Below are 26,515 nucleotides of genomic sequence, written 5' to 3'. Positions count from 1 at the left end.
GACCCCGGGTAGACCTTTGAGCAGCTTTGGCTTTTGACTGACTGGTTGAGCCAATGGAGGTCACCGAGGTTGACTGGGGCAGCACACAGACAGGACTTTTTGTAGATTTTTCCATGTCATAATAGAAATTTCCTTCTTCAAAGACAGGGAAAATGTTTATTTTCTATCACACTGTATGTAGACTCTTGTTTATCTAATTAGCATTAATTGATGCTAGTTAACAGGGTCACCACAATAGAATGATGCCAAAGTTTTAGGTAGCAGGAATCCCTTTAAATTAGATAGACTGATATTATGCCATAAATTATACTTTATTCTGATAGCTTTGTTTAACCATTTTGTTTTTGTTTCCAGTGTACAATTTTGCTTGAAACAACCTTAATGTGACATGCTTAGGAAGATTGCATTTAGAAGCTCTTCTGTGAACTTCTTTTAATAGTAAATTTCTCCTTTCTAGTGTGTCTCTCACTCAGCTGTGTAATCTCTACTCCCTACCCAGCATTTCTGATTGCAATTTATACTAAAGGACTGACTACAGTACACCATTGCCTCTGCTGGTATCAATCAACTTGTTTAATTGCTTGACACTGAATTGTATTTTGAAAGGATCAGAACTATTTTGAAATTATTATTTTCATATGAAAAGTTATTTCATATGAATCTTTACATTAAATATGTTATGGGAAGCAGAAAAGATACAGGTTTAGTTTTTCAAATATATCTTATCACCTATAGTGTTAAAGGTAGGTGTGGAATATTTTCTGTAATATTTCTGCTTATCCAGTGGTGTCCTAGTTAGGGTTAATATTAGTGTGATGAAACATCATGACCAAAATCATGTTGGGGAGGAAGGGGTTTATTAGGCTTACACTTCTTTATCTCTGATCATCAAATGAAGTCAGGAATGGAATTCAGACTGCAGGAGCTTCAGCTGCAGGTACCCAGAGTCAGGGGCTGATGCAGAGGCCATGGAGGGAGGCCATGTTACTGGCTTGCTTCCCCTGGCTTGCTCAGCCTGCTTTCTTATAGAACCAGGACCACCAGCCCAGGGATGGCACCACCCACAATGAGCTGGGCCCTTCTCCATCAATCACTAATTAAGAAAATGTTCTACAGCCAGATCTTGTAGAGGCATTTTTTTCAACTCAATTTCTCTCTTTTCAGATAATTAGTGTGTTTCAAGTTGACATAAAACTAGCCACCATAAGCAGATACTATAGTTTCCATGTGCTATAAAAACATTTGAACATAATTTGCTTTGTGAAGTCTTTATTTGAATCTATTTTCTAACATGTAGGTGAAAAATGGTAATTGTAGCAGATTAAAGATCTGTTTGTTGAACTTGCAAGTATAGTTTAGTGTTATAGCACTTGTGAAACATGCATGAATCCCAACTGCACACACGCCTTTACAGACACACACCTTTTTAGCAGTCATGAAATGCTTTTATATTATTTTTAATGAATAAATATAATAACACTTTGCATTTTGTATGACAGTCAGAAGGAAAGGGGGAAAAGATGTACATTATTGAAACTGTGTTAACACCAGTTGGAAAAAAATTTTCAGTTTTGATAATATGAAAGCTATCAGTTTGATTCTACATCATGTTTGTTTGGTTTTTTTTTTTTTTTTTTGCTTTAATAAATTCCATGGCCTAGTAAGATTTGCTATATGGAGGATCTGGTGCTCAAATTGTTTAGAAAATAGTGACATCATTTATACAGATTCAATAACTGGACAATGTTATCTCTAATTGGACATGTCATTTCTTTTCCTTACAAAGCAAGACCAATACTTAAGATCCAGCATAAATTAATGTTTGACTAATGCTTGCAAGTAATACTAAATATTTCAGTTTTACAGGATATATCTACTCTCCTCAATTTTCTGTGTGTTTTTTTTTTAAGTTGGAAGGCATTGCTAATGATTGTTTTGTAGTAGTTTTAACTTTAATAACATTAGTCTTTGTGGAGTCAATACATTTTACTTTCTGAGAATGAGTAGTGATCACCAAGTTCAAGTTAAAGCCAGTGTTTAAAAGTGTTAAAGCTATGTTTATTTGGCTAAAGATTTAGGAACAGATTTGACAGTGCTTTGCTAACTAACCAATTGCTATAAGTTCATAGCATGCTTACTATTCATTGTTATTTCAGAAATTGCTAGAACCCTGATCATAACTGGTAATTCATGGAGACTACATGAAATGATTGACAGATTCTTCATGGACATATCAAATTTCAACAGGGAGTCCCTGACTGAAATGCAGAATATTCAGGTTAGTGAAAATATAATTTTGCTTATGATAATTTGGGTGATGTTTGTTTTAAAGATTTATTTTTAAGTATGTACAGGCATATGTCTGCATGTGGGTTTGGCATGTGAATACAGGTGCCTCTAGAGGCCAGAGGCGCCAGATCCCCGGGAGCTGTACTCAGGTCCCCAGCAAGATTTGCTCTTAACCACTGAACATCTCTATAGCCCCAGGGTCTCACACTGAACCTAGAGCTCACTGACTGTGCAAGACTAGCTGGCCTGCAAGCCATACTGAACCTTCTGTTTCTGCCTTCCCAATGCTAGCATTTTAGGTGTGCATATATGTCAGTCTGCTAGATATAAAAATATACTGAACTAACAATATAGAGCGATGTACATTTTACTTTTCTACAGTTAGTCATATGGAGCTGCTGCAATGTACAACTTTATATCTTAACACTGTCTGTAGGGGCATCACCATGTCTGGATTTGACATGTGGGTGTTTGATGGTCCCAGCTCAGGTCCTCATGGATGCACAATTTTCTAGCACCTATTGCTGTATTTTCCTTTAAGGGTTTTAGGGCGAGTGAGATGGCTCAGCAGGTAAAGAAAGGCTCCTCTTGCCAAGCCTAACCTAAGTTTGATTCCTAAGATAAACGTGGTAGAAAGAGAAAATCAATTTTCATAATTGTCCTCTAATCTGCATATGTGTTGCTTTCCATATAAAATAAATAAAAATGTAATTGAAATTTAAGATGTATTTTTTAGTGTTCCCACATATATTTTTCTTTTAATTTTATTTATTTTATAACCCCACTGCAGTTTCCCCTCCCTCCACTCCTCTTAGTCCCTTCCCTTTCCCCTATCTACTACTCCTCTCTTTCTCTTCAGAAAAGGGCTGGCCTTGATGTACTTAGCTTTTTAAATTTTTACTTATGGTTATATGTGTATTCATGTATCTGTGTGGGTATGTGCATGTGAGGGCAGATGCCTATGGACACCAGAGCCATTGGATATTCCAGGAGCTGGACTTACGGGTAGTTGTGAGTCTGTCCAACTGGGAACTATATTTTGGTCCTCTGGAAGAACAGTAGGTAGTCTTAACCATTGAGCAATAGCTTCAGTCCCTGACATTAAAGAATCCTATATTTGTATTTATGACAATTTTGTGCCTGTTTTTAAAAAAATGATTTTTGTGTATGAATGTTTGCCTTCATATAAGTATGTATGCCACATGTATGCTTTGTGGTTGCAGAGGTCAGAAGAGGGCATCAAATCCTCTTGAGCAGTAGTTAAACAATTGTAAGCTACCTTGTATGTGTTGGGAACTGAACCTGTATCCTCTGCAAGAGCAGCAAGTGCTCTTAATCACTGAGCCATCTCTCTAGGCCCTTTAATTTGTTTGCATATAGTGTGAAAAAGGAGTTCGACTTTATTCTTTTGCATGTGGGGTAGCAAGTTGTAGCCTCATTTGTAGAAGACTTTTTCTCTGTTGGATTTGTCTTAGCACCCTTGTTTGAAGTCTGTTAACTATACTGTGAAGGATTATTTCTGGACTTTATTCTCTTCCACTGACTTTCCCAATGCCTACACTACAGTGTAGCTTTGCAATAAATTTCGAAATTAGAAAATACGAATTCTCTTAAGTTTGTTCTTTATTTTCACGAGTAATTTTGTATGTTACTGGTGAATTTCCATATAAATTCTGTATTTATCTCATCAGTTTATGCAAAGATGGCAGATACTTTGATCAAGACTGCAGTTGAATTTATAGGCTGGAGAGATGGCTCCTCTGCTCTTAAATTTCCATATTGTAGCTTAAAACTGTCCTATAGTGGGATCTGTTGCCCTCTTCTGGTGTATATGCAGACAAAACACGCATATAAAAATATGTATATTATAGCAACTTAAATTTCAAACTATTAATTGTTGCATAGAAATTCAGTTGAGATTTTCCTTTTCTTCCTTGTGTGTGTGTTTGTTTGTTTATTTATTTATTTATTTATTTATTTTGTACTCCAGATTTTATACCCCCCTACACCTGCTGACTATTCCACATCCTATACCTCCTCCCCACCCCCCTGTCTCCACGAGGATGTCTCCACCCCACACACCTCCTACCCCACCAGACCTCTAAACTCCCTGGGGCCTCCAGTCTCTTGAGGGTTATTTTGTCAAATAGTTTTTCTGCATCTAAAGAGATGATCATGTGATTCTTTTGAGTTTGTTTATGTAGTGGATTAAGTTAAGGCATTTTTGTATATTGAATATCCCCGCATCCCTGGGATGAAGCTTACTTGATCGTAGTGAATGATAGTTTTGATGTGTTCTTGGATTCAGTTTGCAAGAATTTTATCAAGTATTTTTTGCATCAATATTCCTAAGCAATATTGGTCTGAAGTTCTCTTTTTTGTTTGGTACTTGTGTGGTTTAGGTATCAGAGTAATTGTGGCTATATAGAACAAGTTAGGTAGTGTTCCTTCTGTTTCTATTTTATGAATAGCTTGAGGAATATTGAGGAATATTGGTATCAGGTTTTCTTTGAAGGTCTGGTATAATTCTTCACTAAATCCATCTGGCCCCGGGCTTTTTTTTATTTATTTTTATTTTTTTTTTTGGTTGGGCGGTTTTTAATGACTTCTTCTATTTCCTTATGAGATATGGGCCTGTTTAGATAGTTTACCTGTTCTTGATTTAACTTTAATACAAGGTATCTGTCTAGAAAATCATCTATTTCATCTAGATTTTAGTTTTGTAGAGTATAGTATTTTATGTAGGATCTGATGATTTTTTTTGGATTTCCTCCGTTTCTGTTGTTATGTCTCCCTTTTCATTTCTGATTTTGTTAATTTGGATACTGCCTCTGGGCCCTTTGGTTAATTTGGCTAGGGGTTTATCTATCTTGTTGACTGATCTCTCAAAGAACCAGCTTTTGGTTTTGTTGATTCTTTGTATTGTTCTCTTTGTTTCTATTTGGTTTATTTTAGCTCTGAGTTTGTCTATTTCCTGCTTTCTACTCCCCTTGGGTGAGTTTGCTTATTTTTGTTCTAGAGCTCACAGGTGTGGTGTTGTTAGTGTAAGATCTCTCCAGTTTCCTTACCAGGGTACTTAGTGCTATGAATTTTCCTCTTAACACTGCTTTTATTGTGTCCCATATGTATTTCTTTATTACCGACTATATTGCTCCACATTTTTCTCTATCATAGGTAATAAAAGGAACATTATTAAGTGCAAAGATTATTTTGCACTTGTATTGTTTTCTTAGAATAGAGTCTTAGAAGAGCAATTACTAGGACAAAATATATGATCAATTTTTGCTAATTTTATGTATTGCCAAATTGCTTTCCAGTACACCAAAAGATAGGTCTTTAAGGAGCCTAGCATAATGATCATCAGAGAGGCTTTAAATGCAGAGACTCACAGTCAAACATTAAGAGTTTGGGGAATCCTTCGGAAGAGGGGGAGGATGGGTTTTAGGGGCCAGAGGAGTTAAGGATACTACAAGAAAACCCACAGAATCAATTAATCTGGGCCCATGGGCACTCATGGGCCATAACTGTATATGTTATGGGTTTGTAGCTTTGGTCTTCTTGTGGGAATTCTAAAAGTGGGAGTGGGGCTGTTGTTAACCCTTTTGCCTGCCTTAGGGACCCTTTCCTCCTGCTGGGTTGCCTAGTCTAGCCTTAATATAAGGGTTTGTCTAGTCTTATCATAACTTGTTTGGTTGAGATCTCTGGGAGGCCCAATCTCTTTTGAAGGGAAAGAAGGAGGAGTGGATCTGAGGAAGAAGGGAGGTGTTGTGGGGAGGGACTGGTAGGAGAGGAGGGAGAGGAAGCTGCACCCAGGATGTAATATATGAGAGAAGAATAAAAAAGAAAGATGTTTTAATGTGAATGTTCATTTTTCCTCTTAAAATTTGGAGTCAAATATTAACCTCACATATTGTTGGTGATATAAATCAGATATAATTTATGTGAAAGTCATCATTCAGTCAGCGATTATACTATGTGAGAGAGATGGAGGTGGGCATGAGAAGTTGCCCCAGGATAGGAAAGTGAAATGTTACCTATGCTAAATTATCTGTCTGTCTAAATGGAATCTTAAACATCAGAAAAAAAGGTGGAGGTGTGGATGAATGAGAAAGAAGGCTCTTGAGAAAAAAGACTTAGTAAAATACAGACCTGGGGATTTTGTTTTGTGGTATATATCTTGTCTAGTCTACTCTTATCTAGTATGTACAAGGCCCTGGCTTCCATCCAGAGCATGGAATAAAAACTTAAACCATCACTGTGATTTATAGTGGATGTATTTTACTAACTGCCTTTAGTCAGTTACTATCAATATATCTGTCATAAGGTAATGATATGTAGAGTCTATCATTATTCACTATCACACCTTAGGAGATTTAAATCAAGGCTATATTATATTGGTCTCAGACAATAGTTCCATCCAGGCTCAGTTACTGCCTTCAAAGGTTATTTGCCAGAAACCAAACCAAAATCTTTTCCCCTAATTTTTCAGAATTGGGGATCAGAACTTGGGGATTGAATTTAGGGATGCCTGCTACCATTAAGTTATAGCACCCCCTCACATAATTCCATGTACAAGTATTTTTAAAAATTATTTATTTTACACATTGATATTTTGCTTTTGTGTGGAACTGTGGAACTGGAGTTAGAGGCAGTTGTGAGCCTCCACGAGTGTTAGTAATTGAACCTGGGTCCTTTGGAATAATAGACAGTGGTCTTAACTGCTATGCTATCTCTCCAGCTGCCATTTATATATATCTCTTTAGTTTGCATTTTTTTCCTTGAGACATTGTAGGCTTAGTTAATTTTTTATTCAGTTAACTAGGTTCTGCCTTATACAAAGATAAACCCCAGAGGAGCAATTAGAAACTTTGTCCCTTGGTTCCCAGAATGAAACATAATAAAATGATAAATCCTATTATTTAAATATATATTCTTTATTTAATATTTTTGCATGTACTATGTTAAATATGCTGTATAAGACATGATATTTTCTATCAAGAAGACCATTTTGGAAACAAGGATAAGAACTAAAACTACTTAAAAATAAGCTTTGCCTTGTAGTTTAGTTTTAGAAGCTTGCCTGTATGGGAGAGATCCTGGGTTCAATCCAGGGCAAGAAACATCATCATGTCAGGGGTGATGTTGCACTCAAGAAGCAGAGACTGGTGAATTGCTATAAATTCTAAGCCAAACTGATCCATGTCCAGAGTGCCAGGCCAGCTAGGGCTACTCTTCTGCCCCAACCCTCAAACTCCTCAAACTAGATTAAACCAAGTCAGAGTGTATATATATATATATATATATATATGGATTGAAGGTGGAGAATATCTTAACTGGCTAAACAAATGTTTCCCTTTGTCTAGATTGAAGAAATGGCAGTGAACCTGTGGAACTGGACAGTTACTAAAAGAATAGAACTGTCTGTAAGGAAAAACCAAGCAGCTAAACGTACGTATACATTTTGTGACCCATTATGAAAAATAGTCTTACTAGACATTGGATAATACTCTTGAAGTTGGACTGTTTTGACAAGTTCTTACATAGGGATTAATTCATTACATGACAAACAAATAGTTTGTTTCCTAAGCTAATAGTTTCTCAGTGTTCATGATTTTTTACAAGTATTCCTTTGTTAATAAAAGTTTTAAGGTACCACTGCAGCATAATCTGGAGATGAACAAGGCTGATCAAAAGATGGGAAAATAAAACCTGAAGAAACTGTGAAAGAACATTGGTCACTGAGAAGACATGGTCAGAATCGTCTAGATTCCTAAGGACTTTCAAATAGTTGCTTCCCCTATCTGCTAATATTAGAATGAAATATATTGCCATGTGAGGCATTTAGATTTTTACGTTTTTGTTTTATGTGTATTAGTGTTTTGCCTGTATATACATTAGTTACAGATGGTTGTGAGCCACTATGTGGGTCCTGGGAATTGAACTCAGGTCCTTTGGGAAAGCAGTCAGTATTTCTAACTATGAAGCCATCTCTCTAGCCCCTTGATATTTAAAATTTTTTTTGAAGAATCATCTCTTCTTGAGGTAAGGCAATAAACATAGTGGTAAATTACTAAGAAAAACTATAGAATTTATTTCTACTTGTAAGAGTGAAAAATGAGAACAGCAAAACATACAAAGAGAAAACCCAAGACAAACATCCTTTTGGATGCTTTAGTGTTTGGTAAAGGTTTAGTTGCTTTAGCTAAAATGATTAAGGTCTAATGTGCTGACAGTTACTGTTTTTTAACAAGGACATTGATGGAAAATGCATTCATGAGAGTTACTATTTAATTATAAAGCACACAGTTAAGTCAAGAACTCTGCTTGACTTTGTAAAGTTGAATTACTTTTTTCTGTATACAGAAAGCAGAATTTACTGTTTATGCTTGTGAATATAAATGAAATTATACAATTTCAAATAAGGTAGTTTGTAGTTGATATAATTAAGAATATCCTTATTTATGAGTTTACCCCTCCCTTATTTTGTTTAGAGAATAGTTTTTTTCCTTTAAGATAAGTATGGGTATTATTGCTTTCAGGTGCCTTAATTCCTATAGCTTTGATGAAAGAAGAATAAAAATTTATCAGAGAAACTACTCTACACAATTGAATTCTGTGATAATAAATGCATTAATTCTTAAATATGAGGGATATTGTAGATGAAGAAATCCTAGGATTTCTTTCAACCTATCGAATTTATCAGTTATTTTTTGTTGTTGTCGTTGTCGTTAGTTTTTTAGTTACTTTTTAAGATAGAGGCTTGTTACATAGCCTAGGATAACCTCAAACTTGGCCTCAAACTAGGCTGGCTTTGAATTTACAATCCTTCTCCTTCAGCCTCCCAAGTATTGGGATTACAGGTATGCCCTGTAATCTTGCTTAAATATCATTTTTTGTTCTGTTTTTTTGAGACAGGGTTTCTCTGTATAACAGCCATGGTTGTCCTAGAACTGTCTCTGAAGACCAGGCTGGCCTCTAACATATAGAGATCCACCTGCCTCCACTTCCCAAGTGCTGAGATTAAAGGCATACACCACCACTGCCCATCTATATATCAGTTCTTAATTAGATTCTTGGGTTGTACTTTGACATAGTAAAGAGTTAGCTATATTACAGGAAGATTTAAATGATTTGTTCTACAACTATGTTGATTAGAAGATAGTTTGTCTCCTTATAAACAAAATTCAGTGTGCCTGGATTTTGTTAATGATGGGAAAACATCAATAAGATTTTTATAGGTTTTTTTTTTATAATTTGAAAGAATTATGGAATAATGAACCGAAATTGGAAAGCCTAAAATAGAGGATAGGCTTGTAAATTTTATTTGTGTGTGTTGTTAACTGAAGACCTCATGCATACTAAGTGAGCATTCTTTTTTTTTTAAAGATTTATTTATTATTATATGTGTAAGTACTGTAGCTGTCTTCAGACACCAGAAGAGGACATCAGATCTCATTACAGATGGTTGTGAGCCACCATGTGGTTTCTGGAATTTGAACTCAGGACCTCTGGAAGAGCAGTCAGTGCTCTTAACCACTGAGCCTGCAGTTTTGTCAATTACTCATGTGAAGGTGGTAGATGGAAGCTCTAAGAGTAGTTGAGTTCTCTGAAGGAGAAAATAATGATTCTCAAGGAAGCTAATCTTTGGGAGTACAATTTTAATAAAGTGGTAAGGTTGAGAAACATTCTGCTTTATGAGTACTCGGCAAAAGAAAAAAACAGAGGCAGATAAATTATTTATTTCAAGAAGATTTGGGACTGGAAAAGTGTCTCATGGTTAAGAATACTGGATGCTCTTCCAGAGGACCTGGGTTTGATTTTCAGCACCCACATGGTGGCTCACAACCATCTGTAAGTCCAGTTCTAAGAGATCTGACACCTTCTTCTGGCCTCCTTGAGAGCACCAGATAGATATGCATGTGGTGCACAGACATATATGCAGGCAAAACACCCAAACACATAAAATGAAAATTAGATCATTTATCAAAGCCAGGTGTGGTGGTGTATGCCTTTAGTTCTCACATGCAAAAGGCAGAGATAGACAGATCTTTGTGAGCTGAGGCCAGGCTGGTCTACACAGTAAGTTCCAGGCTAGTGATATCTTGTCTCATATAAAGGCTAGAGGAGGGGCTGTAGAGATGGCTCAGTGATTCAGAGTACTTGGGTGCTCTTCTAGAAGACTCAGGTTCAATTCCTAGCATCCACAGGGTCATTCTTAACCATCTTTAACTCCAATTTCAGGAGATCTGACACCTTCTTAGTTCTGTGGACATCAGGCATATATGTATGTGGTATACAGACATAACATGCAGACAAACACACACACACACACACATATAGTTATAAAACAAATTTTAGAAAGTTTAGTACTGAAAGGAAGAGGAAAAGTGGGATATAGGTTTGAAACACAGTGAAGTTATTTGCCTTTTCTTTTTTCCTTTTTTGAGACAAGGGTTTCTCTTTGTAGACCTGGAACTACTATGTATGTCTTGAAAAAACCAAATCCAAACCAAAAAAAAATAGATTTTTATACTTCATGAAAAGAAATAAAAATCTGACCACTTCAATCATCCTAAATTTTATCTGGGAAATATTTCTTTTATGGTGGAACATTTATTAGAAATGGTACCAGCCTGGGTAGAATGATTACTTACATCTAGCATAAACTTGACTGGGTATGGAGTTCAGCTGGAAGAGCACTTGTTCAGAATGTATGAAATCCTGGGTTAGATCTGTAGCACTACATAATTAGGCATAGTAATGCATGCCTGTAATCTGTGTACTCAGGAATATTAGAAGTTCAAGGTCACCGCTAATTCCTTATGAGTTTGAGGCCAGCCTGGGCTGTATGAGACTGTCTCAAAAGAACAGCATAACTAGTTTAGTAAACTCATTTTTAAAATCTTGAATGTTTTACAATAATGAAGAGTACAGATGTGAACAAGTTACAGTTATGCAGACTTTCCTATTTTCAGTGACAGTTAACTGTATAACAAAGGCACCTATATTTTATATACTATATGTCAAGAACTTTTATGTCATCTAAGAAAATATTTGAAAGTTTCAAATTTTAGAAGAAAACATAAAGCTACCAGATATCCAGAAATTTGTTAGATGATGAATAAACTATAGGTTACATCTCTCCTGAGAATTATTTTGTCAGCATGATTCAAGAGCATTATGTGGAATCCGATATCCTCAGTTAAGATTTAGGATTTAACTTCTACAGAAATTAAAATGTTAGAATTATAAATATTATAATATATAGTTAAATATATTTGACTAGAATTAGTAAGCAAACAATTCATTTGATAAACTTCAGGTTTTTTACTTTTGGAAAACTGATTATTTAGATGACCTTTTGAAATTTCTGCTTGAGGCCTAGGAGGTTAGCTCTGTGCTAGAACACTCACTAAATGAGTTGTTTGAACCTTAGCACAGGAAAAAGTAAAGGAATCTGCTGGATGTAACATAAAATGAATTCCATATGTTTTTGTGTGCTTTTTGTTTTGTTTTTGTATTTTTGTCTTAATGGGTTTTTGTTTGCTTGATTTGATTTTCCTTGTGTGTGTGTGTGTGTGTGTGTGAGAGAGAGAGAGAGAGAGAGAAAGAGAGAGGGAAGAGAGGGAAGAGAGAGAGAATGAAGTAGGGTGGGTAGGGAGGTGGGAATAATCTGGGAGGAGTTGGGGAAGGAGAAAACATCAAATAGATTGTATGAAAAATTTTTAAAGGAAAAATTGTTCTGGATGTAGTGGTTCATGTCATAATCCCATCATTGAGGAGTTGAAGGCTGGAGGTTCAGGAGATCAAAGCTAGACTTAGCTACATAATAAATTTGAGGCCAGTTTGACCCACATGAGAGACCCTGCCTCAAACAACAACAAAAACCCAGACTAAACAAAACCCACAGCAAAACTTTGCATAAAAACAAATAAAAAACCCACAACTTCTTTTTATAAACAATAAAGCTGGCTTCATTTTAATCACTGATTCCTTTATATATAAAAAGAAAATTTGTACTTTATGTTTGACGGGTCTCTAATTACTCTTTTGCAGTGTGCTATATTGCTTGCAAGCTGCTATGTATGCATGGAATCTCAGTCTCTTCAGAAGAAGCTATTCAAAGACAGATTTTGGTAAGCCGTGATTAATTGAAGAAATGAAATAAGATTAAATGACACAGTACTTACTTCTATGAAAATTGAATAATTGAACTGGAAGAACCTTTAGTGTTATCAATATTTATTTTATTAGTATAGGTAGTATAGTTGTAGTTCTCATAAATACTGTATTTAATAGAATGCTTCAATGAAGAAAATATTGAAATATAATCCTATATTTATGAATTCTTTTATACATTTATCACCTTCAATTTGATGTATTTTTTCCTAGGCCAGGTATAATAGCACTTACTTGTAATTGCAGTACTTAGGAACCTAAGGCAGGAGGATCTCAAATTTGAAATCTGCCTGGGCTAAGCATAGATTTTAACATTAGTCTGTCTCAAAAAACAAAAAGCAGGCTTTTTTTCCATGAAAAAATTTGAACTATTCAGCAATGAAAGGAGTTCAGAGTTGGTTGATTGATTTGTTTTGATTATTTAAGACAGTGTTTTGTAGCCCAGCATTTTAGTTGGCTTTCTAATTGCTGTGATAAAATACTATGATATAACAACATGAAGGAAGGGTATATTCTGGCTCATGGTCTCAGGTATCTATGTGTCATGTCATAGTGCACGTGATAAAGGAGAGCATTTCACATGGTGCTAGCCAGAAAGCACAGAAAAGGCATGAAGGAAGCCAGGAATAGTGGCACTTGTCTGTAATCTCAGTATTCCAGGGACTGAGGCAGAAGGATTGAGGAAAGTTAGATGCCATTTCAAACTATTTAGTCAATACCAAGTTGATCAAGGAGGGCTATATATCAGGACAGTGTCCCAATATTTTCCCCTCAAAATGGAAATGATTAGAGACAAGGTAGCCCTAAGTTCTCAGTGCCTGACTTCTTCCAGCCACTGACTCACTGAAATTTCAAATAGCACCACCAGCTGAAGTCTAATTCTCAAGCACACGAGCATCTGAGAGACATTTCATATTCAAACCGTAGACTTCAGGCTTAGTTGGAACTTATGATCCTCCTGCCTCAGCATCTTGAGGTGCTGAGATTACATATGTATGCCATCAGGTTTGGCTTATTTGCTTATTTATTTACCTATTTATTATTTATTTCCTTAAAGATTTTAAATGTTTGGGTGTTTTCCCTGTACCATTTGCAGGCCATAAGAGGGCATCAGATTCCTTGAATCCAGAGTCACAGATGGTTTTGAGTCACTTTGTGGATGTTGTGAATCAAACCTGGGTCCTCTGGAAGAGCAGCAAGTGCTCTTTTTTTGGGGGGGGGGTTGTTTTTGTTTTTTTGTTTTGTTTTGTTTTTGAGACAGGGTTTCTCTGTGGAGTCCTGGCTGTCCTGGAGCTCACTCTATAGACCAGGTTGGCCTCGAACTCAGAAATCCGCCTACCTCTGCCTCTCAAGTGCTGGGATTACCACGCTTGCATCACCACGCCCGGCACAGCAAGTGCTCTTAACCACTGAGAATCAGGGTCTCACTATGTAGCTCTGGTTGTCCTAGAATTTGTTATGTAGATCAAACTGGCCTTGACCTCAGAGACCCTCTTACCTTTCTGGTACTGGGATTGAAGGTGTTTGTCACCATGCCTGACTATTTACTTTTGAGGCAAGAGTCTCAAAATTCTAATTTTGTTAAGGGAAATTCTAATAGGTAATTCTAATTGTAATAGATAATAACTCTATTATTCAGTCTAATTTCAAACTAATTGTCTCAAGTGATCCTCTTGTGCCAGTTTCCTATGGCATGTGGAGTGCGAAGACCGAGGTATAGTTTCTAGCCATGTGACTTGTTAGCTATATTATCTTGAAAGATTAGTTTTATCATTTGTAAATTGAGGAGAGTAATATTTGTTGTGCAGTGCCATAAGGTTAAAATTATAGTTTTATGAGAAGTGCTTTGTGAACTATAAATGAGTTCAAATAGGTAAGTATGCTAATAGTGTGTAAACATCTGTCATATGTGATGAAGTAAAACTATGTTGAATATGGGGGTTTACTTTTGTATTTCCCTTCTTTCAAAGACTGAAGTCACCCAAGTGTTTTGTGAAGCCTTTATAAAGTGTTATTTTCAGTGGAAAGACTGATTTGATTTAAACTATCCAGTCATGGCAAGAACAGAATCCTCTTTAGTTATTAATATTTAAAATAGCATAGTAGCTTGGCATAGCCCACCTATAGGGGTTTGGATCCAGCTTTTACTCCTTCAAGGGAAGCACTAAAGCACTAAAACAATAAAGATCAAGCATAAAAAAATCAGTTAAGATAGTACCACAATTCCTCCACTTATTTATCACTAAATAGAATAATCAATTCATGGCTACTTTTTCTTTTTAATTTTAATAACTTTTATTAATTATATATATATATATATATATATATATATATATATATATATATATATATATATATATATATGGGTTTCACTATGTCAATTTGATGAATGTGTATAATTGTACTTTGCTTATATTAATTTCCTATTATCCTCTTCTGACATCTTTTCCATTTCCCTTTATTTCCTTCCTCTCCAAAATGGTCTTCTTTCTAGTTTTATGTTGTGTGTGTGTGTGTGTGTGTGTGTGTGTAGAGAGGGAGAGGGAGAGACAGACAGACAGACATACACACATAAACACACACAGAGATTCTACATGTGAAAGGGTGTGATATTTCTGAGTGTGGTTTATTTTCCTTTAACATGGTTTATAATACCATCCATTTTTCTGCAAATTATATTATTTTGTTCTTCCTTATTGGTGAATAAAACTCTATTATGTATATTTGCCACATTTTATTTATTATTAATCTGCTGATGAATTGCTATGCTTATTTTGTATCTTGGTGATTGTGGCTAGTGCTGTAATAAACATAGATGTGCCTATATTTCTGTGGTGTGATGACTTAGATTCCTAGGGGTATTTGCCTTTGAGTAGTATAGCTGAGTCTATTGGCAGTTCTATTTTAGGTTTTTCTTTTTTGAAAAGCCTCCATACATTATACTAATTTATATCCCCTTAGCAGTGTACAATAGTTCTTTCCACACTTCCCTTTGCATCTCCTCAGAAATCGTTATTATTTTTTTCTCTTGATGGTAGCTAGTCTGATCGGAGTGAGATAGAATATTAATGTGGTTTTGCTTTTTGATGGATAATGATGTTGAACATTTTTTCATATATTCATTGGCCAATTATATTTCTTTGAGAATTTTCTGTTCAGTTATTTATTTAATGGCAAGGTCCTACTAGGTAGTCTGACCTAGGCTGGAATCAGCAATATATATTGGTTTGGCCTTGAACTTGCATTGATGACTTTCCTTCCTTGGCTGAGATTATAGCATGCAAAATTATACCTTGGCCTAAATCTTTGAGTTCTTTATAGATTCTAGATATCAGTCCTCTATCAGATGTATAGATGGTAAAAAAAATTCTCGCCCATTATGTCGTCTGTTTGCATTCTATAGTTTTCTTTGCTGTGCAAAAGCATTTTAGTTTTATGGAATTTCACTTTTCAGTTATTGGGATTGTATCCTGTGATAATTTAGGAGTCCTATGCAGAATGCCCTTGCCAGAGCTTATATCTTGAAGTAATCTTATATTTTCTTCTAGCAGTTCCAGCTTTTCAGGTCTTACATTAAAGTCTTTGATGCATTTTGAATTGATTATTTTTGTATGAGCTCTAGTTTTATTCGTCTGTGTGAGGATATCCAGTTTTCCTAACACCACTTGATGAAGAAACTGTTACCCCCCCACCCTATCCCAGGGTTTGTTTTTTGTACTTTTGTCAAAAAACTAGATTGGTGTAGATGTGCAAATTCATTTCTGTGTTCTTTTTTTTTTTATTAATCTACATGACTGTTTTGTGCCAGTAAAATGTTTTTGTACTGTGGCTCTGTATTGTAACCTGACATTAGGTATTTTGATATCTCGGCATTGTTTTTTCTGCCTAGGATTGCTTTGGCTATTCAGTATCTTTCATGCTTCCATATGACTTTTGTGGAATTTTTCCCACAGCTTCATTGTAATTATCTTACATATTTTTTTTAAAAATGTGTTGGTATACACCGTAATCAGTTTTACCAAATAAAGTCATACATACTTTATTTTTGTTGATTCTCTTTCCTTTCTCTCTCCCACTACCTGAACCTGAGACCCTGTTTGGATAGGGAGAAGAAGAAGCGAGGAGACATACACATTTGGGAGAAATATATGTTTAAATTATTTAATTTTGTGATACAGGGTATCAAATAATAATTTCTAGTTTGAGCCATTGTACTAAAATTTTCATGATTTTTATTTTTGTGGCTGAATAAAATTTTGTTTTGTGTATCTCATTTTTATTATCCACTCGTCTGTAAATGGATATCTAGGTTGGCTCTATTTCTTAGCATTTTCTTAGTAATTCAGCAGAAAACATGGATGGGCAGATAGCTCTGTGTATGTTGATTAAGGGTTTATTGCCCATGTGGTGGGTTGAATGAGAATGGCTCCCAGGCTCATATGTTTGGATACTTGGTCCTTAGCTGGTAAAACTGTTTGGTAAGGGTTAGAAAGTGTAGCCTTGTGAGAGGAGGTGTGTCACTAGGGGACAGCTTTGAGGTTTCAGAAGCTCACACCATTTCTGTGTCCTGCTGGTGGATCAAAGTGTGAGGTCTCAGCTGTTGCTGCCACTGTGCTTTTGTTTGGCCATCACTGACTCTAACCTTCTGAAACCATAAGCTCAGTTAAATGCTTCCTTTTATAAGTTGCTTTGCTCAGGGTGTTTTAAATCACAGCAGCAGAAAAACCTAAGATAATATAGGAGATATTGCTCAGTGGTTAGCAACACTAGATGCTCTTTTAGAGGACTGAGGTTTAATTCCCAGCACATATATGGTAGCTTACAACCAGCTGGAACTGCGTGCAGTTCCAGGGTATTTTGACAGTCCCTTCTGGTCTTTCTAGGCACTAGGCATATACAAAGTTTATTCAAACACCTATATGCATAAAATAGAAAGAATAAAAGTATCTCTGTACTACCAACTGAATATATATTACTATTAATTACCTTAATGGTCCCTTGGGTGCCATAGTGACTTGTTTTCTGTGTGTATCTTTGCTAATTTTTCTTGCAGTGCTAGAGGTTAAACTCTGGGCCTGCCACATGCTAGGTAAGCACTCCAATGAGCTACTTCCTCAGCTATCATCGTCAGTTTTAAGACCATTACTAGTAACTACTACTGTTTTTATTTTCAGGGTTACTTCCATATATATATCTATATATAATATAGATATTATATATATATATATGGTTGTCTTGGAACTCACTATGTAGACCAAGACTGGCCTGGAACAGAGATTTGCCTACCTCTACCTCTTGAGTGCTGAGATTAAGGCATGTACTGCCATGCCCAGCCTACCTCCATATATCTTCAACATACACTTTTATCACTCTATTGATTTTCTAGGGCTTCCATAAAAAAATACAAACTGTATAACTTAAATAACAGAAATTAACAGAAATTAATTTTATCTTAATTATTTTTTCCTAGTTCGTGACCAAGATGTCAGCATGTTTAATTTTCTTTTTTCTTTTTTTGGTAAAACACAAGAGCCCACTCTGCTTTGTTTATAACACATAGGCTGTCTGGGCATGCAGCCAGCCAATATTATTAAAAACAAGGCGATTGATGATTGACACCTTTTTTGCTTGCCTTCCTCATTCCACCAGGCTTTGGTTCTCCACCTTTGAGCAACCTCTCTCAATTGGGGGAGCCCAAAATTAAAAAATACATCCGGTGTAGAAGAAAGTAAACGGGAGTGAGAAGAAACACCAGGGGAGTGCTGTGTTTACACTACAGTTTTATAGACAGCTATCCCATTACCTATCAATTTGAGCCCTGCCCCTGAAAGTGAAAAGGGTGCAGGCCTCACTGGACAGAGATTTTGTCTACGGATGCAGCCTCTCCTGGCACAACTGTAATGGGTCAATTTCAAGTCCATGGAGCAGGAAGGACAGAGTAGAAGACACTCATTTCCAAACATGTCTCCCTTGGGAATTCTGGCCCTCAGGTGGGGACAGCCTCCTCAACCCAAGGGAAGGCTGGGGACTCTGAGGCTCAGTTCCCAAGTAATGTGAGAATTTCCCACCTCAGTGATGTCAGGGTTCTCCAGATTTGGGAAGACCCCCTAACAACCGGGCCTCTGGCCGAAGTTCCTTGCATTTCTGGCAATAAAAGAAGTCGGGAACGTTGGTCTTCTTAATCTTAGCATAGGAGCTCAATCTTGGGCTGCCCAGCAAAGGGCTTTCTGCAGTAACATGTGATCAGATCCCATGAGTCATCACCTGATTCTACCGTGATGACCCTCATCTCTCCTTCACTGGAGCCGGCTTCTCTATCTTGGCTTGTTTCTGTGCTGACACATCTTTGCCTTCACTGTCAGTAGGGGGAGCACCTTCAGGGTGCACGGTAACAGGGGTCCTGGGGGCTTCAGGGGGTGTTGGGAGCACAGGGGCCTGGACTCCACCCCCTACCACTGTCATCTCTTCCTCATCATCTTCCTCTTTCTCTTCAGAGCCTGTATCACTGGGAGGAGCCCTAGGAGGGCCAGAAGGTGGGAGTCTATCCCCCCATCTGCCTTTTTCAACTTCTGCTCTTGATTTGAGACTGTTTTTCCCCATCCCCAGGAGCTGGTCGAGGTCTCTGAAGCACCCCAAAGCCAGCCCCACCTCCTGGTCCCAACTTTCTATTCTTTTGGTCCTTCTTTTGAGGCTGGGAGAGGTCTCCCTGGGACAGCAGCACTGGGGTGAGAGCAGCAGGGGTGCGGGAGGTGTGCTTCAGCGGTGCAGGAGACAGTGGAGACACCACTCAGGGCCCCGTCCAAATCAAACAGAGAGTCCTTGAGCTTCATCTTCTCAAGCAGGGCAGTACTGTCAGGGGCCTGCAGATGAGAAAAAGTGGACCTTGGGGGTCCTGGCTGGGTAGGACCTTCTTGAGCCGCCCTTCTCTTTGATGACTTTGTTTTCTTAACAAAAGTCTGCATAGTTCAAAGGACGGATGGGGCTGAGCCCTAGCCATCACTGTCTGCAGCACTCTCACCTTGCAATGGAGAGCTAGAGCCGGAAGCTGGCCAATCGTTTTCCTCTTTGGTAGGGCGATGTAACCAGCATAGGCCAAGACAAAACTGCAGAATTTGTTAAAATTGTTCTCCACTGTTTCTCCATTTCTCTGGTGACTGAGTCTCTGGCTTAAGAGTTGGAGGCAGATCTTCAGGACTGGGCTTCACCAGGGTTCCCAGTCTGGCGACCCACTTCTCTAAGCAGGGATTCCCCGTGCTGCCTTGGGTGCTCCATGTTTCTACTGCCTTGCTCCACAGAAGTGTCCGCCTTGGCGCTGTTGAGACTCCAGTCTGGTTTAGTTTCTAATAAGTCTCTTTCTTTCTTTCCAGTTATCCCCCTTCTCCCCTTGGACCTTGCATGACCTTTCCTCTCAGCACGGTCATTCATTCCTTGTGCACCTTTGTTTATCTAAAAATTCCCTCTTGTAAGGATACCAGTAAGATCTCATTAGGTACTTTCCCATGAAATTTATAATAATAATAATAATAATAATATTGTGCATGCATGCCACAACTCATGTGTGGAGATCTGAGGAAAACACTGTGAGGTCAGTTCTCTCCTACCATCTTTATGTGGAATCTGAGGCTTGAACAGCAGAGGCCTTTACCCAGTGGAACAGCTTGCCAGCCCTAATGTAGACTCTTAAGACCTCATTTTAACACAATTATCTCTTAAAGGCCCTATGTTCAAATATACTTACACTTTGAGGTATTTGAAGTGAAGGCTTAGACATAGAATTTTTATGAAGCAGCAATTTTTCTATATTAATAACTCATTCTTGGACTTAATGGTAGGATGGATGCTTAGTATGTATGAGGCTTTGTGTTTAAGTCCCAGCACTGCAAACCAAACCAAACCACAAACCTCATCACTAAAAACAACTAATTCTTGACTTATCAGTTTTATATTATCTATTTACTTGGGATTATGAGATATAAGAAGTTATTTAATGTTATATTATCTTCTTTGATCTTCTCTCCATTTTTGTTATAGTATACTATGTAAAACTTGAAGGTTATCTTTGAACTATTTTTTTTTTTGAGAGAGGGTCTCACTGTGTAGTCCTGACAAGCTTGGAAATCTTTAAAAATGTAAACAATACATTTGACATTTCTCCATAACTTTTGAAGAGTAATGTTTACTTTCCATTTAGTTTGAGTAGTCATACCTTTACTGTTCTACCTCTCTTCCCCTTTAACCTACATTTCCTGGTTCTCCTCCCTCTGGGATTCTGCTTGAATATGCTGTCCTTTCATGGTATTCTTTTTCCTCATTAGTTTAATTCAAGGTTTCTTGATAGTCTTCTTTGAATACTGTGTCACACTATTTACTGTAACTTGAACCCACTGACTGGTGGTGGAGTAAGATAAGATATTTTGCATTGATCTATATTGTCAGCTATCTGAAACATTGTTTTTCAGTCCAAGAGTTGTATTTATTGCGACTTTCCCAAGACTGGGAAGATAGAGACCTTTTGTGGGGAGGCTAATTACGTGATGTTTCTGCTTTTCACATATAGGGATGTTTCCACATTTTTCATATTTGTGCATTTCTGATGAGAGTTTTTGTCTCATTTGTTTTTCTGTTTTTAGAGATTCTTCTTTATTTCTGGTTCATTGAAAATGCTTCTTAATTTCTATGACTCTTACTGAATTAGACGCATACTTCTTTATTATCATTTCTGGGGATCTATACTAGAGGTGGCTGTACCATATGCTTGCTCTTTCACCTCAATTCAGGCCTTGTTTGCATCCACAGCATTTATGCTTATTACATATCAGCTATTGCTTACCTGTCAGTTACAGGATTGAGAGCATTTTCAGGTTGTGACAGGCAAAGGCTATTTAATGATTCAAACACTAAGTTCTTCAACACTATACTGAATATGGAATTAAAAACTGGAATGTAGGTGTCCATAATCCAATGTTTATTCTATAAATTTCTTCACTTATATGAAATATTGAAGTTTTAGAACTTTTTGTTCTATATAAACTATAACTATTAAAAATATTGGGACAGGGCTGGAGAAATGGCTCAGAGGTCAAGAGCACTGGCTATTCTTCCAGAGGTCCTGAGTTCAAGTTTCAGCATCCACAGGGTGGCTCATAACCATCTATAGTGAGATCTGGAGGCATAACATGATATGAGATATGCAGTACATAACACTGTAATATAAAAAAATAACTAAATCTTAAAAAGAAAAGAAATCATTAAAATATTGGGATAATAAGTATAATTGAAAAATTTGAGAACTTCATGTGTGACTAAAATATTTTAAAATTCTTTCTCAGTAACTGTGTTTTCAAGGCATTGCTCTAGTTCTATTTTTGTTACTGTGATGAAATAGGCAGACAAATAGGCAATCAGTGTAGATGAGAAAGGATTTATTTGGCTTATAATTCCAGGTCACAGTCCATTGTTGAAGGCAAGGCAAGGCAAGGCAAGGCAAGGCAGGATCTCGAGCAGTCACGTTGTGTCTACAGTCAAGATCAAAGAGACAATACACATCCTTGCTTGCTCTCATCTAGTTCTCTCCTGCTTTATCTAGTGCAAAATCTCCTTTCTAGGGAATGGCAGTACCCAAATTCCTGCATCAAGTAACAATCAAGATTCTTTCGACAACAGTCTGGCCTTCATAATTTCTCATTAAGACTTTCTTCCCAGGTGATTCTAGACTGTGGCAAGTTGACATTTAAAATTAACCAGTGGGCTAAAGAGATGGCTCAGTGGTTAAGAGCACTGACTGCTCTTCTGAAGGTTATGAGTTCAGTTCCCAGCAACCAAATGGTGACTCATAACCATCTGTAATGAGATCTGATGCCCTCTTCTGGTGTCTAAAGACAACTACAGTGTACTTACATATATAATAATAAATAAAAAATCTTAAAAATTAAAAAAAAACTAACCAGCACAAACATCATTTTTTTTGAAAATTGCTTTTCTCAAGACTATTTCTCTTAAGTTGAAATTCAACACAGAGCACAGAACTCTAGAAAACACCGATGGCTGTTTTTTTTATCCCTGTATATTATATCTCTATATATACATAAATTATTTTCTCCAATATTTTTCAACCAATGAGGGAGAGGTGTAAAGTTTTAAAATAGTTTCCTAACTTCTGTTTTCCAGATGAATATGAAAACAGGAAAAGAATGGTTGGATACTGGAAACCCTCAGATTGCTGATGAATTTTTTCAAGTTGCCATGGCTGTAAGTTACTACCGATTTTGAGCAGTGGAAATTCTTTGTAACATCTGTGGTAGGTCTCATGCTTGTATTACTTTATTTTTCAGAATCTGGAGAAATTGTATGTCAGATTAATGCAGAGCTGCTACACCGAGACTAACTTGTCCATGTATAAGATCACTGTGGAAAAGGGCATCTTCCATGTGCTTTCTTACCAAGCTGAGTCAGTAGGTATCATAAGCACTGTGGCCTTACAAAAGGACATTTTTTAAATGTAAAAGTGATAAGATGTGTTCTTGGCTTTCTATTCTATTCTATTCTATTCTATTCTATTCTATTCTATTCTATTCTATTCTATTCTATTCTATTCTATTCTATTCTGATAGTTGATATTACTAGTGGTGACTGTAATCTGTGTAGTGTGAATGAAGGTGAATAAAAGAGAATAGGTAAGTATAATTTTCAACTACTTCATTTAACATCTGCTATTTGTTTATGGCAGTAACTATTTTTTGAAATATTGTCTCTGAGATACTCATTTTAAACTACTATTTTTCAAACATATGGATTTATAATATGTATGGTGCTTGTGTGTGAGTATGTGGGAAGGGTGTGCATGCAGTATGTACATGCAGAGGCCTGAGCAAGACATCAAGTGTCTTCTTCTACAATTTCCTGCCTTAGTCCACCGAAGCAAGGTAACTCACTGGACAAGAAGCTTGCTGTTTGGGCTAGGCTGGCTGACCTCGTTATGTGCTGGGGATCTGAACTTAGATCTCATGCTTAGAGAGCAGTTGCTCTTACCTACTGAGCCATCTACCCAACCTTGAGATTCTCTTACAGTTATAATGTTCTTTAAATAGTTGGCCTCGAAGATGCTTTCTCATTTATAATTGTCCTGTATTTTCGCTTATATTTTAAAAGTCTTCTGATATTATTTAAATATTAAACTTCAAAATTGTTTTTTATCATTTGTTGCTTTATTAGTTTCCTTGTTCTGTCATTATGGAGCTAGGCGTGTATTTTTAGTTGGCAAAATGTAAACTATGATGAATTTACCTACGGTAATTCTAGAAATGAAAGATGCCTTTAAATGTAATATTATTTTAATATCTTTATTGATATATATATATATAATTTATATATCATAAACTATACCTAATTAAAATGTGTCAGTAATTTAAAAATTTAAAAAGGCACAAATATATTCAATATATTAATATAAATATATTATATTAACATTTTAATATATTATAAATTTAATAGATTCCGTATATTTATATTTAATATAAACATGAGTCAATTTTCTCTCTCTAAATTTGCCTATTATGGGCATTTCTTTTTTTCTGATTATACATACAATCTTTTTTTTTAAAATTAGGTATATTATTTATTTACATTTCAAATGTTGTTCCCTTTCCTGGTTCCCCCCTCCCCTGAAAATCCCATAAGCCATCTCCCCTTACCCAATCAACCCTCCCTGGCTTCCCTGTCCTGGTATTCCTCTACCCTGCGGCATCAAGTCTTTCACGACCAGGGGCCTCTCCTCCCTTTGGTGTCTAACAAGGCCATCCTCTGCTGTCGATGTGTCTGGAGCCATGGGTAACTCTATGTGCACTCTCTAGTTGATGGTTTTGCCCCTGTGATTACTGGGTGACTCATATTGTTGTTCCTCCAATGCCACTGTAAACCCCTTCATCTCCTTGGGTCCTTTCTCTTGCTCCCCCATTGGGGACCCTGTGCTCATTTCAATGGCTGGCTGAGAGTGGCCCCCTCTGTATTTGTCATGCACTAGCAGAGCCTCCCAGGTGGCAGCTATATTGGGCTCCGGTCAGCAAGTACTTGTGGGCACCCACAATAGTGCCTGGGTTTTGTAACTGTATATGGGATGGATCCCTCAGTGGGGTAGTCTTGCTCAACCTTTTGTCTCTGTATCTCCTTCTGTGGGTATTTTCCCCCTTTCTACAAAGGACTCAAGGATCCATACTTTTGTTCTTCCTTCTTGGGCATCATTTGATATGTGAATTGTGTCTTGGGTATTCCAAGCCTCTGGGCTAATATCTACTTATCAGCAAGTGTATACCATGTGTGTTCTTTTGTGACTGGGTCACCCCATTTAGGATGATATTTTCTAGTTCCATCCATTTACCTAAGAATTTCATGAATTCATTGTTTTTAATGGCTGAATAGTACTCCATTGTGTAAATATACCACATTTTCTGTATCCATTCCTCTGTTGAGGGTATTATGAGCATTTCATGCAAGTAGAGACATACAGTAAGTGGTCTTTGTGATTAACTTTTTTATGCAGCATAATTGTTTAAGGTTCAGTCATATTGCATCATGTTTTACTTTGCAGATATGCTCTATTTATCCATTCATCCACTGATAGATATTTGAATAATTTGCAATATTTTATTATTATTTACTATACTGTGACTATGTACAGAGTTTGTGTCTGGATTTTTTCCCCTTGGGTATATACCTAGAAGTAGAATTGCTGGGTAGCATGGTAAGTATAACTTTTTTTTCGATTTTTCAATAGATAAAGAATTTATTTTATTTATTTGTTTTAATTGGATATTTTATTTACATTTCAAATGTTATACCCTTCCCTGTTTCCCTGCTGCAACCTCCCTGCTCCTCCCCCTCCCCAGGCTTCTATGAGAGTGCTCCCCCACCCACCCAACCACCCACTTTCGCCTCACTGTCCTAGTATTCCTTTACACTGGAGCATTAAGCCTACACAGAACCAAGGGCCTCTCCTCTGACTGATGACAGATAAGGCCCCTTCAGCTCCTTCAGTCCTTCCCCTAACTCCTCCATTGTGGTCCTTGTGCTCAGACCAGTGGTTGGCTGCAAGCACCCACATCTGTATTGGTCAGGATCTGGCAGAGAATAACTATTTTTAATTAGCAGCTTTTTTGTGAAACAGCCAGATTATCTTCTAAAGTGGCCATGCCAATTTACATTTTTACCAGTAGTATATGGGAGCTCCATTTTCTCTATATAAAAGTTTGACAGTTTCAAGTAATTATTTTTAACCCCATGATCCATTTTTAGTTTATTTTTAGGTATGAAGTTAGATAGGTGTGTAACCCCATTCTTTTTTGTACACATGGCTATCCAACTCTCTCAAATGCCACTTGTTGAGAAACTCTGTTTCCTTGTTAAGTAATCTTGGTACTTTTGTAAAAAAATGAATTGATCACAAATCTAAGGGCTTATTTTTGGTCTGTATTTTACTAAATTATTTGGATATATCTGTTTTCATGCTATTATCAGACTGTCCTGATTACTATAATTGTACAGTAAGTTTTGAAATGAGAAAGGATGAGTTATCCAACTTTATTTTGTTTCAATATTGTTTTGAGAATTCTGGGTTCCTTGTACTTACATATAAATTTTAGGATTAACTTGTCCTTTTGTACAAAGAAGTCAGTTACAAATATGATAGTGATAGAGTTGAATCTGTAGCCCATGTTGAGGAGTATTGCTATCTTCATAATATAATTTATTCCTGAAATACAAAAATATATTTACATATATTTTCTTCTTTTTTTGAGGCAGCATCTCACTATGTATGTACCCCTGTTAGGCCTGAAACTCAATATGTAGACCAGTCTGGCCTTGAACTCACAGAGGTCTGCCTCTGCCTCCTGAGTGCTGGGAATAAAGGTGTGTACCACCATGACTGACTATCCTTTTCCTTATATTTTCTATTAATAATTTAAATTGTCACAAATTTATGGGATATATGTTTAGATATAGGTATGTATTTTATATTGTTCAAATCAGGATATCTTTTATAATGATGAAACTG

At 36.7% G+C, this 26,515-nt stretch overlaps 1 protein-coding gene and 1 pseudogene across 1 annotated transcript in view; one reads left to right on the top strand and one right to left on the bottom strand.

The window, feature by feature from the left end:
• Positions 1 to 1,829: 1,829 nt before the first annotated feature.
• Tex11 (testis expressed 11) overlaps positions 1,830 to 26,515 on the top strand; it is a 246,191-nt gene continuing 221,505 nt past the window's right edge. The window contains exons 1-6 of the mRNA XM_052170254.1: positions 1,830 to 1,839; positions 2,157 to 2,278; positions 7,653 to 7,737; positions 12,346 to 12,425; positions 22,636 to 22,716; positions 22,800 to 22,919. Coding sequence (XP_052026214.1) covers positions 1,830 to 1,839; positions 2,157 to 2,278; positions 7,653 to 7,737; positions 12,346 to 12,425; positions 22,636 to 22,716; positions 22,800 to 22,919 — 498 coding nt within the window. The remainder of the gene's footprint in view (positions 1,840 to 2,156; positions 2,279 to 7,652; positions 7,738 to 12,345; positions 12,426 to 22,635; positions 22,717 to 22,799; positions 22,920 to 26,515) is intronic.
• On the bottom strand, positions 18,547 to 21,056 carry LOC127675437 (PHD finger protein 23-like; annotated as a pseudogene).

This window comes from Apodemus sylvaticus, chromosome X (genome assembly GCF_947179515.1).
Source record: "Apodemus sylvaticus chromosome X, mApoSyl1.1, whole genome shotgun sequence".
Classification (NCBI taxonomy): Eukaryota; Metazoa; Chordata; class Mammalia; order Rodentia; family Muridae; genus Apodemus; species Apodemus sylvaticus.
Note: the sequence above shows the minus strand (reverse complement) of the source record. Positions and strands in the feature narration are given on the sequence as shown.